Source organism: Chelonoidis abingdonii, chromosome 19, assembly GCF_003597395.2.
Source record: "Chelonoidis abingdonii isolate Lonesome George chromosome 19, CheloAbing_2.0, whole genome shotgun sequence".
NCBI lineage: Eukaryota > Metazoa > Chordata > Testudines > Testudinidae > Chelonoidis > Chelonoidis abingdonii.
In genome coordinates this window covers 23,257,301-23,268,604 of record NC_133787.1, presented here as the reverse complement: position 1 = coordinate 23,268,604, position 11,304 = coordinate 23,257,301, and the positions used below count along the sequence as shown (strand labels likewise).

Below are 11,304 nucleotides of genomic sequence, written 5' to 3'. Positions count from 1 at the left end.
ATACTCTCTAAACTTAAGGTACAGTTTGGTTATAGATACTCAGGATGGTTAAAATAAGCCCACTGGTACAAACCAGTAAATACGGAAGAACCACCACTACAGACTTTCTGCTAGTGAATGCATTAGCTCCTTCTCCTATAAAGGATGGAGCTATCGGTGGGACAAGAGCTTCCCAGAGAGCAGCTACCTACCAGCTTGAGCACATTGGCAGCTGGAGGATCCATCTTCGGCCTACAGGAGTTGTGTATGTCCAGCATCACAGCAGGAAGGGGGGTGCACTATGCAGGGCACAGTACAGCAGGGAGTGGGGAGCCACTACACAGGGCGCAGCACAGCAGGCGGGGGGAAGGAGGCGGAAGGCACTATGTGGGCCACAGCAGGTGCGGGGCAGGGAGAGGAGAGGGGCAGGCAGGGCTGGTATAACCAGTAGGCGAACTAGGCGGCCGCCTACGGCGCCAAGATTTGGGGATGCCAAAAAGCAGTGCCCCCAAATTTTTTTTTTACACTATTGCTCCCGGCAAGGGGATGGGCTGCTCACAGCAGCATTAGCACCTACCACTGCAGGCATCCTCTCCAACCGCGGCCCAGCATTCGAAATAAATTACCCTGAGTTTCAGAGGTACTGAGTACCCTGGAGTTCCCACAGACATTGGGGTAACCGCAGGTGCTCAGCATCTCTGAAAATCAGGCCCAGAATGACACTGATGCCTCTGCCCTGGGCCAGAGCTGAGTAAGGGGCTTCAGCAGCGATTGGCATGGGGCAGAGTAAAGCAACCAGGACGATCATGACGGAGTCTGGAACTCTCCTCTCCTCACACCTGTGGGGAAGACAGGCCTTCGGACACCCGCTCCCACCTGCATTGCACTTGCCAACCCAGGAGCAAGGAACCATTTCACACCTTAGTGCTGGGGGGAGCTGTAGCCCAGAACGGGGAAGTAACTTGCCTGAAGTCATCCAGTGAGTTGGTGCCAGGATGGAGAATAGAAGCCAGAGCCTGACTCCCAGCTCTGGTCTCTGATCCCCAAAACAGCCCTTTCCAGATCTGAGGGTGGGGACAGGAGAGACTCTAGCCACGTGCAGGAGACCCAAGGCCATTTATTTTCATTAAATATGTAAACTAAATAATGAAATTAATAAATTTTCAAGCCAAAGGTGTATTAATTCTAATAAACAATGCACGTTATGCAGTATTCATTTTGAAAGTTTATAATAAGCGATGCTCTGGAGGTAGGGGAGGAGGCACCAGGTGGAAGTTTTGCCTAGGGCGCAAAATATTCTTGCACTGGCCCTGGGGACAGGCACTACGTGGGATGCAGCACAGTGGGGGGAGAGGGAGGTGCTATGTGGGGTGCAGCACAGCGGGGAGGAGGCAGGCACTATGTGGGGCATGGCACAGTGGGGAAGGAGAAGATGCTATGCAGGGGGTGGCACTACGTGGGGGCAGCACAGGGGGGAAGGGGGCAGATGCTACATGGGGCACAGCACAGCAGGAAGGGGGGCAGACACTATGCAGGTGGCAGCACAGCAGACTTGGGCAGGGAGGGGGCAGGTGCTACAAGGGGGGCAGCACAGCAGGGAGGGGGCAGGCGCTACGCTGGGCACAGCACAGTGGGGATGGGGGACAGACGCTACTTGGGGCACAGGACAGCAGGGAGGGGGCAGGCGCTGCAGGGGGCAGCACAGCAGACTGGGGCAGGGAGGAGGCAGGCGCGAGCAGCACAGCGGGGAGGGGGGAGGCGCTACGCGGGGGGCAGCACAGCGGGGAAGGGACCAGGCGGTACGCGGGGCACGGCACAGCCAGCGGGGGCCAAGCAGTGTAGGGACTCTGGAAAGCGGCGCAGGGGCCAGGGTACCCGGGACCATAGATGCGGGCAGGGCGTTCACTGGCTCCGGAAGGGGAGACCCGGCTCCACTGGCGGCGGCAGCGTCTCCAGCTGAACCACTGGCAGCGGCGGCCCCGCCAGACTGAGGCTCCGCTACGAGCCCCTGCCCTGGGGGACAAACAGGGAGCAGAGATAAAAATAACCGGGGGCAAAACACGGACCCGGCCGTAGAGGCACCGCTGGGATTCGAACCCAGGATCTCCTGTTTACTAGACAGGCGCTTTAACCAACTAAGCCACGGCGCCGGCTGCTGCTTTGTGCGGCGAGGCAGCCCCATCCATGGCTCGGCGGCCAAGCGGCCACTCTCCTCGCGCAAAGGGAGGTGCCTGCAGGCACCGTGTGGGGCTGGGGTACAGGCGACACCCCCTAATGCCCTAGCGGTGCTGCGAGCCCGCCGCATAGTACTGCGCTCACTCCCATACCTCAGCAGCACCGCCGCCGCCCCCCCCCCGGCTCTCACACGCTCTCCTAGCCTGCCACGCAGGCAGAGGCGCCCACTCCAACCCGCACAGAGCGCGCGGGGGGGGGGGGTCACCTTGCCCTTGCCACCCGGGGCTGCGGTACACTTAAAATGTAGGTCACCCTAGCCAGGGCATTCAGGGGGGTGGAAAATCCAAGGCCCGAGCACGGTAACCTGCCAGGGTTTCGTGTGGCTGTCCGGCTTTGAACTGCACCTTCAAGCTACTGTACTGGCTGAAACAGAACATTTCCCACCTTCAGGGCCACCTGGTTGCGGAGACGAGACAAAGGGGGCCGTTGCCCTGGACTTCCCCACGTGCCAGCTTGCAATGCGTCTCAGTGCCACTCAGGCTTGGTCTGGCTGCCCCCCATCTCAGGAGCAGCAGCCGCACCAAATTTGAGTGGTATTGCGACCCCATGTGCTACTTCTCGCCGCCCATCAAATTTGGGCTGGGTGGGAGGTATGCCAAGCCCCTAGCTATGCCAACCTAAACCCCAGCATAGATTCAGCAAGGTTGATGGAAGAATATTTCCACTGATTGAGACAGTCGCTTGGAGAACTGGTGTTCCAACAGGACAGAAAAAGACCTTTTGTCGCTGTAGACTGCATGTATGCTTAGGGTTGCCTGGTGTCCGGTTTTCGACTGGAACATCCGGTCGGAAAGGGGACCCTGGCGGCTCCGGTCAGCACCGATAAAAGTCCAGTTGGCACAGGACTGGCAGGCTCCCTACCCGGTTCTGTGCGGCTCCTGGGAAGCAGCCAGTGTAGTACCGACATGTCCCTCTGGCTCCTAGGTGTAGAGGCAGCGCCTGGGTTGAGGGCAGTGCGCGGAGCCCCCATGGCCTCACCCCATGCCTAGAAGCCGGAGGGACACGCCAGCCACTTCCCAGCAGCCATCTGAGGTAAGTGCCACCCAGAGCTCACACCCCTCACCTCCTCCTACACCCCAACTCCCTGCCCCAGCCCTGAGCCCCCTCACACACCCAAACTCCCTCCCGGAGCCCCACTCCATCCTGCACTCCTACCCCCTCCTGCACCCCAAACCTCTCCGCCCGACCAGTGAAAGTGAGTGAGTAACGGTGGGGGAGAGCAAGCAACAGAGGGAGGGGGGATAGAATGAGCAGGGACGGGGCCTTGGAGAAGGGGTTGGGCAAAGGTTTTCAGTTTTTTGCCATTAGAAAGTTGGCAACCCTATCCATGCTACGCAGATATGGCAGCATAGCTATGGCACCAGAATCAGAATAGCAGGTTGGCAGGTCGCAGACATAGGCTATATCTACACTACCACAGTAAGCTGACCTATGCTACACAACTCCAGTCAATGTACCTTAGGTCAAGTTACCGCAGGGTCTACATCACGAGGGGTCTCTCCCGTCAACTTACCCTACTCTTTTCATCAGGGGTAGAGTACAGGGGTTGACTGGAGAGTGATCTGCAGTCAATTTGGCGGGTCTTTACTAGACCCACTAGATTGACCACTGGTGGATCGATTCCCCGCTGTAGTGTAGATCTGCCCATACATGCAACTCACTGAGATGCACGAGAGTGTGTGCATGTACATACACTTTAGCATTGGGACAAACCATTAAAATTGCCAGGGCAAACTTATTTAGGCATGTAAAATTATACATGCTTAAGTTCCAGAACTTCCTAGGCACACATTCATACAAAGTCCCAGTGGGCACAGAGTCCATGCTAGCAGATCTCTGTAGAGGATCAGGACCCTAACATTTTCATTTAATTTTGTTTTAGACATTTGTAGTAAGTCATAATACCACTGATTAGGTATTTGTGGGTATATGTATATTGTGATTTTTGTGTAGTACACACTATCCTAATGACTGAAAAGATCACACATTACATACACAAATTTATATAATTTAAGTTCTTTTTTCTAATTTAGAGATAAGTCTGATAAGCCCTCCACATGCAGAATGTCCGCAGACATCAGTGGGAATTCCTCTCTCAGAGAGCTAAAACTTTACAGTGTTAGCTTCTTGGGGGAAAACACTCTGTTTTGTGCTATGCCAAGCAAACTGATTACTTTAAAAATAGAAACAACAGCTAATGAATCTGTGGCTCTACTCCTGCAATCGGATCTGGAGGGGTATAAAGGTCCTCGGTTTCCTCAACAGTAAAGCCAGGGATCACTATGCCAATTTACCAGGAATCCATGGGCCATGCTTAGAACCAAATCATGGCTATGTCAGTATGCCTTTTCTTCTCCTATAGCAGACACATAAGAGCAGACATAATTACCTGCAGAGAAGTGCAAAAACACAGGAAGTCGGGCAGCAGTGCAGATGGTGCTAGTAGCTTAAGAGGGATAGAGTAGATAGTTTTGGGTAGTTCTTGAGCCATTATTCATCAAACAAGTATTTTTATGTAATTTTTGAATGCCCTATCTCAGGGGAGGCCAACCTGTGGCTCTGGAGCCACATGCGGCTCTTTAGAAGTTAATATGCGGCACTTTGTATAGGCACCAACTCTGAGGCTGGAGCTACAGACACCAACATTCCAATGGGCCAGGGGGTGCTCACTGCTCAACCCCTGGCTCTGCCACAGGCCCTGCCCCCACTCCACCCCTTCCCCTGAGCTTGCCGTGCCCTCCCTCTTCCCCCACCCCAGCCTCAAGCACACCACAAAACAGCTTACCTGGAGGTGCGGGAAGGGAGGGGGAGATGCTGATCAGCGCTCACCATGCTATAAAAACTCCACTGGGGCACCTGGCATTGGCCTCTGTCGGAAGACAGGATACTGGGCTAGATGGACCTTTGGTCTGACCCAGTATGGCTGTTCTTAAGGTCTTATGTTCACTGCGCAGCTGTGTTATAACATCTGTTTTTCTGAATATAAAAGCCAGGGACAGCATCAGGGGGTAGCAAGCAGAGTAACTGCCCGGGGCCCCATGGCACAGGGGCCCCTGCGAAGCTACATTTCTCAGGCTTTGGCTTCAGCCCCATACAGTGGGACTTCAGCTTTCTGCCCTGGGCCATAGCAAGTTTAATGCTGTCCGTGCTTGGCGGACCCCCTAAAACCTGCTTGCGGCCCCCCAGGGGGCCCCGGACCCCTGGTTGAGAACCACTGGTCTATGATATAATTGTCAAATTTCCTGTTCTATTCTTTGTCTTGATATATCAGATTGATTCTGTTAAATAAGCATTAAAATACAAACTGGTTTAATAAGACATGTTTGCTACAGCAAAGTATCCTTTTGATTTGTCTTTCTTAATTTGGGAAATAAAAGACCCTTTCAAAAGAAAATTTCCAACCTATTTGTCTCTGAATGTCACACTATTTTATGCACAAAAAATCCCTCTATAGAGTAATTGGCTTTGCTCTCTCAATGGAAAATCTTAGAGGTTTGATTTTTCAGCTAAATGGGACAGGAAGAGCAAATAAAGGACAATCTCAATAAAATATTATAAGAATATTATTTAATTAAACAGATTATTTTCAAAGATGCAGAAATTAATTCATTATTATTATTCATATTTAAGGGTAATTACTCCAACAATAAGACAGGCACATTTTATGTATTCTCCAAAAATAATTCCAGCATCATATGAACTGCATTTTTTTTTCAACTTTTTACTGCAAACCAACAATATTTAATAAAGAGGACAATGCCTTGGGATATGTTGCAATTTGTCATCTCATTGTTTTATTCAAAGCAGTAAATCTGGATAAAGCATACTATATCTTAAAAAATCATTTTCTTTTCACCTTGGAGTCAAGTGCAACTGTAGCTACCAAGGCTAAATAATTCACATGGCTTAAAAGAGAAAGACAGACCCATAATAGATTTTGATTTATTTTATAGCTTAACTACATTCCAGACTGGTACAATATATTTTTTCTCCTTATAGATCCCTTTTAAAATAATATAATCTGCTGAAACGTGTTTTTGATGAATGAGGCCCCTACATCTTGAAACACTAATCTCATATTAATTAACATCCTCACAGAGCTAGGGCAGAGGTATAGACTTTTAGGGACCAATCGTGAGCAGTGCTGGAGTTGAGGGTGCACAGCACCTTGCAGGATTGGGTCCTGGGGACTAGTTTGCCATATGTCATGTCAAACACAAATAAGAATGTATTCTTGTGATTTAAAGTTCCTAGAAACATTTTGTAGGGGATGTTGGAAGCAAAATACAAACCTCATGGTCCAAATGCCTTCTCCACATTCAAATTTCAAAACCCTTTAGCATTTCAACTGATGCAAATGTTTTTAATATTTCCAGTATAGTCCACTCCAGAGTAGAAAAACGAGGGTTTTATTTTAAACAATTTAAGGACAACTGTCAGCAAGTTTCATAGTCACATATTTTCTTTGTTAAAACAACCTTTATTAAGTGCGTTCACTTAATGGGGATGGATGTAATTTTATTTTCTTGTACAATATGAATAGATTTAAAATCTTAGGACTTGATCCAGTCATCTGTTACACTGTAAAACTCAGTATGTATATTTCACATGTGTACAATGAATCAGCAGATTATTTTTTTTAACACAGACATCAGTGTATGGCACAGGGGTACGGAGGAAGTCCTTGCCTCTGTAGGTATATGCAATATAATATACTGATAATCACAATTATGTATAGGCATATGCTTAAAAACTCAGCTGTATTTGCACAAATAGTCTGTTGGGAAGAATTTAGAGATCAGGCGCTACAATAGGTGGTAATGGCAAAATATTTCTCGAAGGAGAAGCCAGTCGACAGAATACACACTTGGTTACCGCTTCAGAGTCATCACACTGTAGGAGTGAGAAAGGTTTTTCACATTCTTCACACTGATGTAAACATAAAATTAAAAAACAACAAAAAGGATGTTAGTTAATCATATGTGCCAGACATGAATCATTTTACCACTGATGCTCAACTATAAATATGCAGCCCTGATTTTCAGAGGTGCTGAGCACTTGCAGCTCTTATTAGCTTCAAATGGAGCAATGGGTGCTCAATACTCTTCAAAATCAGGCCCATTCAGTCATTGTGCAGGAAGTTTTCCTAAATTAACTAGTATATTTTTATAGTTTGTGATATTGCCTTAGCAAATTTATTAGTAGTAGTTTATACAGCACTGGGGGTGTGATGAGTTTTACAAAACAAATAAAGATGGTTTCCCTTTCCCAATCTCACATGGTTTAGAACAAATTGTTTAATTGGAATTAAAATTGAATTGTCATCAAAATTTCTCCTTTCCCCCTCCTCTTAATGTCTAGTAGTGATTTCATACATTTTCTCTTTCTTCTTTTGTAAACTCAATATTTTTTATGTTTACTAGGGAGCCAAAAATGTCCATGAGTGCATGAATACCACTGCCTGAGGCCAGCAGTATTGTATGCAGCCAATCATACTACTAAGCATCAGTTGGAAGCCAAAGGATTTTTTTACTTTAAAAATGTTTTATTTGGTTTGCTATTGTTTCTAAAAATATAATGGCATCTTTACATGGACTTCTGCATCCTTACCAAATATTTTTTCCAAAAAAGAGAGAAAAGCATTGATGCATTTGTTCTGAAATTCCCTCTTCTCCCTCCCTGTCATAGAATATCATTACACTCTCCAACTCGCATATAAATAATTACATGAATTTTGCGAACAAAAGAGAAAAATAAGGTAAATCAATTTTTGAACCCAGCAATCTTATTGACAATGTCTCTTCACCCATTCATATTTTGATTTTGAACAGAGTGAGGTATAACTTGGAGACTAAAAGGACAGACCCATCAGCTACAACTCCACATAATGCTTACTTGAGCTATTTTTGAGCCTCTTGTATTTCTGCTTTCTATTGCCGCAGGAACATGATCAGCCTTTTCAATGTTCCATAATCTCAAAGTAGCATCCTAAAAGTCAGAAACTACAATTAGGACATGTATTTACATGTTATCACTGGTCAAGCACCACAGTAAGCTACAGTATTTGTCCAATGGATAAAGGCCTCATCAGTTGCACAAAGCACAAATAACTCTATTTATAAGCCAGGAAAACTTCTGGATAAGAGATAGGCATTATTTTTAAATCTGTCATTACTTTGAAAACAAAAATGTGTTTTACTTATCACCAAATACTTAATAACCTTAGAAACTGAATTTATTGGTCACACCAAACATGTACACCTACATATAAAATTCCTTTTAATATTTTCTGTAATTGCTTTTCAACTAATCATAAAACTACAAATGAAAGACTGAGTCAACTGATACACTATAATTTTTCTAAAATAAAGATTGAAATATATAGTGAAATCTGTTTCCAAATTAGCTTCCTATACCACATCTGTAAGTTAGTTGTTACCTTTGAGGAAGAAAGGATCCATTTCTTGTTGTTGCTAACTGCAACATCCATCACCCAGTCTCCATGGCCCTGGAGCAAAGCAAATTGTAACTGTAGACCAAACGTAATAACTTTATTACTTTTATAATAAAGGAAATAGCTGTCTTCACCACAAATCCATTCTGGCAGCCCTTTCGACAGTAAACAAAATCTCTGTGCATGCTCACTCGTCCCTGGTCAGAAGAACAGCTGCTATCAGGTTAATCTTTTTCTGCATATACTTGACACGGCCTAATCCTCTATCCAGGATTTGTGTAACAGCAGCATCTCAGTTAGAATTGTAGTTCTGGTGGATGCAGTGCTGGCAGATAGTGTGGTAGTTATTTTTGGTTCCAGTCCTCCTTGTGCCTGCGTGTGATTGATTGTTTGTGTGTTTTCCTTTCTATATTTTTAAATAATAAATATATAGAGAGAGAGGGGGGGAGTCAGGGACGGAGGGAGAAAAGAAGACAGGGAGAGAGTTGTTTTCTAGTGCACATAGTGTAGAGCAGTTTGAAGATGTGGGTCAGATGGCAAGGGGGAGAGCTTTGAGGGCAGCCATCAGCCTTTCCCCACTTCAAGGGAAGGAGATGACTCAGAAGGTAGCCAGCTGCATTGGGTGGGCTGGTCCTGCTTGCTGCTGCACAGATGATCACTGAGGATGCATGGAGGTTTGTGAGAGCACCATTAGGTCTGCTACAACAAGAAGAGAATCAAGCTAAAATGAAGAAGTAACCCACACAGTGAGTATATTAAAAAATTAATAGAATTAATGAGAAAACTTCTCCAGTTCAAAAAAAGGATGTTTTTCATTTTGATAGACAAACTTCACATATGAAAAGTATGCATTAACATTTATCAAAAAGAAACGCATTCATATTTTCTAAAATACAAGGAAAGGCAAAGATGTATTTAATAGGATATATGGTAAATTTGCTATTTTAGAGTCATGTATTTCTTTGATGCAGTCGTTTTCATTTACAAAGCATGTTCACAAAGTCCTTGTTTCCCTGAACACAATGGGTATCAAACAACAGGAGACAGTTTCTTTGCTCTGTGTTCAAAGCTTCTTTTCAGCTTGCACTCTACCCAACAAACCTCCTCTCCTTGGTTTCCTTCCCAGCAACATTTCCAGGGCTTCTCTTGCTGTTTGCTTGGCTTTTTGGCTGCTTCTCTCTGCCTGCTTCTGCCCACAGATGTACACATCTACATCAAACAATACCCAGAGACCCACCCTTCTCCTCAAACTCTCCTCCCACATAGCTCAGCTCCTGACTAGCCTTGCATTTGACCTGTATTTTGGGGTGGTGCTCCTATTGTTTCAACTATCTTACTCCAAAAAGGAGCTTAACTGCTCCTTAGATTTATCCTGAATGAATGGCAGCTATCACACCCACCAGCTTCAATGAATTTTTACCCAACCTCCATCAAACCAATATCATGGCCCAACTTTATGCATATTGTGGCCGAACTTTAAAAAATTGCATGTAAAATTACTATTATTGTGCATACAGTCATAGTACCTGCATGTGTAAATAATACAAGCACATCTTGCACACACAAATTTGAAAAGATGGGATTATAAGTATGCCAGAGGTACAAAAAAATAGACTTACTGTCAACACCACTAATATTCTAAATTCACTGCTAGGTTCTACTGAAAGGTTTTAAAACCTACATGCATTGGACATTAATATCAGATACCTAAATAACATTGGAAGTGACTGACTTATTGAATCATACTCTAGATAATAACAGTAACTTCCATATCAAAGCAGTTCTTGTGGCGATGATAGTCGGTGCTCTCAAGCTCTCTTCCATACCCAGTCACTTGCAAGAAGGATAATTCTTATTTTAGATTCTGGGTTCAGAGTGAGTTCTTTAAAACCAAAGAGTCAGTTCCAAGTGAGATGAACAAAGAGTAGGACTAAAGAAACAAAATTCTGAAGGTAAATGTTTTAGCTAAATGTCTTTTTCAGCAATTAAGGTAGTTCACTGATGTTTTTTGTCATCAGAATTTTATTCAGATTTATAATACTGATCTTTTCTCATTTACAGTTCCAAAATGGGAACCCAAGCACAAGGAGGGCACCTGTAAGTTTCAGTCACTGTCTCTGAGGCCTTTTGAAAATGACACAGCTAACCTTCAAAATAAAACCTTAAACTCAGTTCTTGCACCAGCCAGCCAGCAAACTGCAGTGACTAAAGCAACAGATACCCTGCATCTCTCTGACCTCCCACAGTCACTGTGCAGCTACTGTATTCTGCACTTGCTACAAGCAAGGAATGTGTTTCTTTGGCAGTCAATGTACAGCACATGGCAGCAGACCAATCTTAATGTCACCAAAACTGGATTAAGGACATCATGTCAGAGCATGAAATTAAGAGCTGTACTCTTAAAAGGTAAAATCCATCATGTCCACAGTTAACATCTGGTCATTTCAAGTCAATAATCAAATTTTAATGGTACATTTTGGAGGGCCTTTGAAAATGTGTACCATAAAGTACTAAACTTACGAGCTCCCATGTACCATAATGTGCTTCCTCCACAGATCTACCACCTTGTTGCCTCAGGTATGAGGCAGTCGTACTGTGTGGAGTGAATGAGAAACAAGGGCTAACACCGAGCGATG

The 11,304-nt window shown here is 45.3% G+C and overlaps 1 protein-coding gene and 1 non-coding gene across 2 annotated transcripts in view; both read right to left on the bottom strand.

The window, feature by feature from the left end:
* Nucleotides 1–2,055: 2,055 nt before the first annotated feature.
* On the bottom strand, nt 2,056–2,129 carry TRNAT-AGU (transfer RNA threonine (anticodon AGU)). The gene has a single exon. It is a non-coding gene; the product is annotated as a tRNA-Thr (tRNA).
* Nucleotides 2,130–6,958: 4,829 nt separating this feature from the next.
* WDR88 (WD repeat domain 88) overlaps nt 6,959–11,304 on the bottom strand; it is a 30,710-nt gene continuing 26,364 nt past the window's right edge. The window contains exons 9-11 of the mRNA XM_032773378.2: nt 8,654–8,722; nt 8,110–8,202; nt 6,959–7,143 (exon numbers count right to left, since the gene is read on the bottom strand). Coding sequence (XP_032629269.1) covers nt 7,006–7,143; nt 8,110–8,202; nt 8,654–8,722 — 300 coding nt within the window. The 3' untranslated portion in view covers nt 6,959–7,005. The remainder of the gene's footprint in view (nt 7,144–8,109; nt 8,203–8,653; nt 8,723–11,304) is intronic.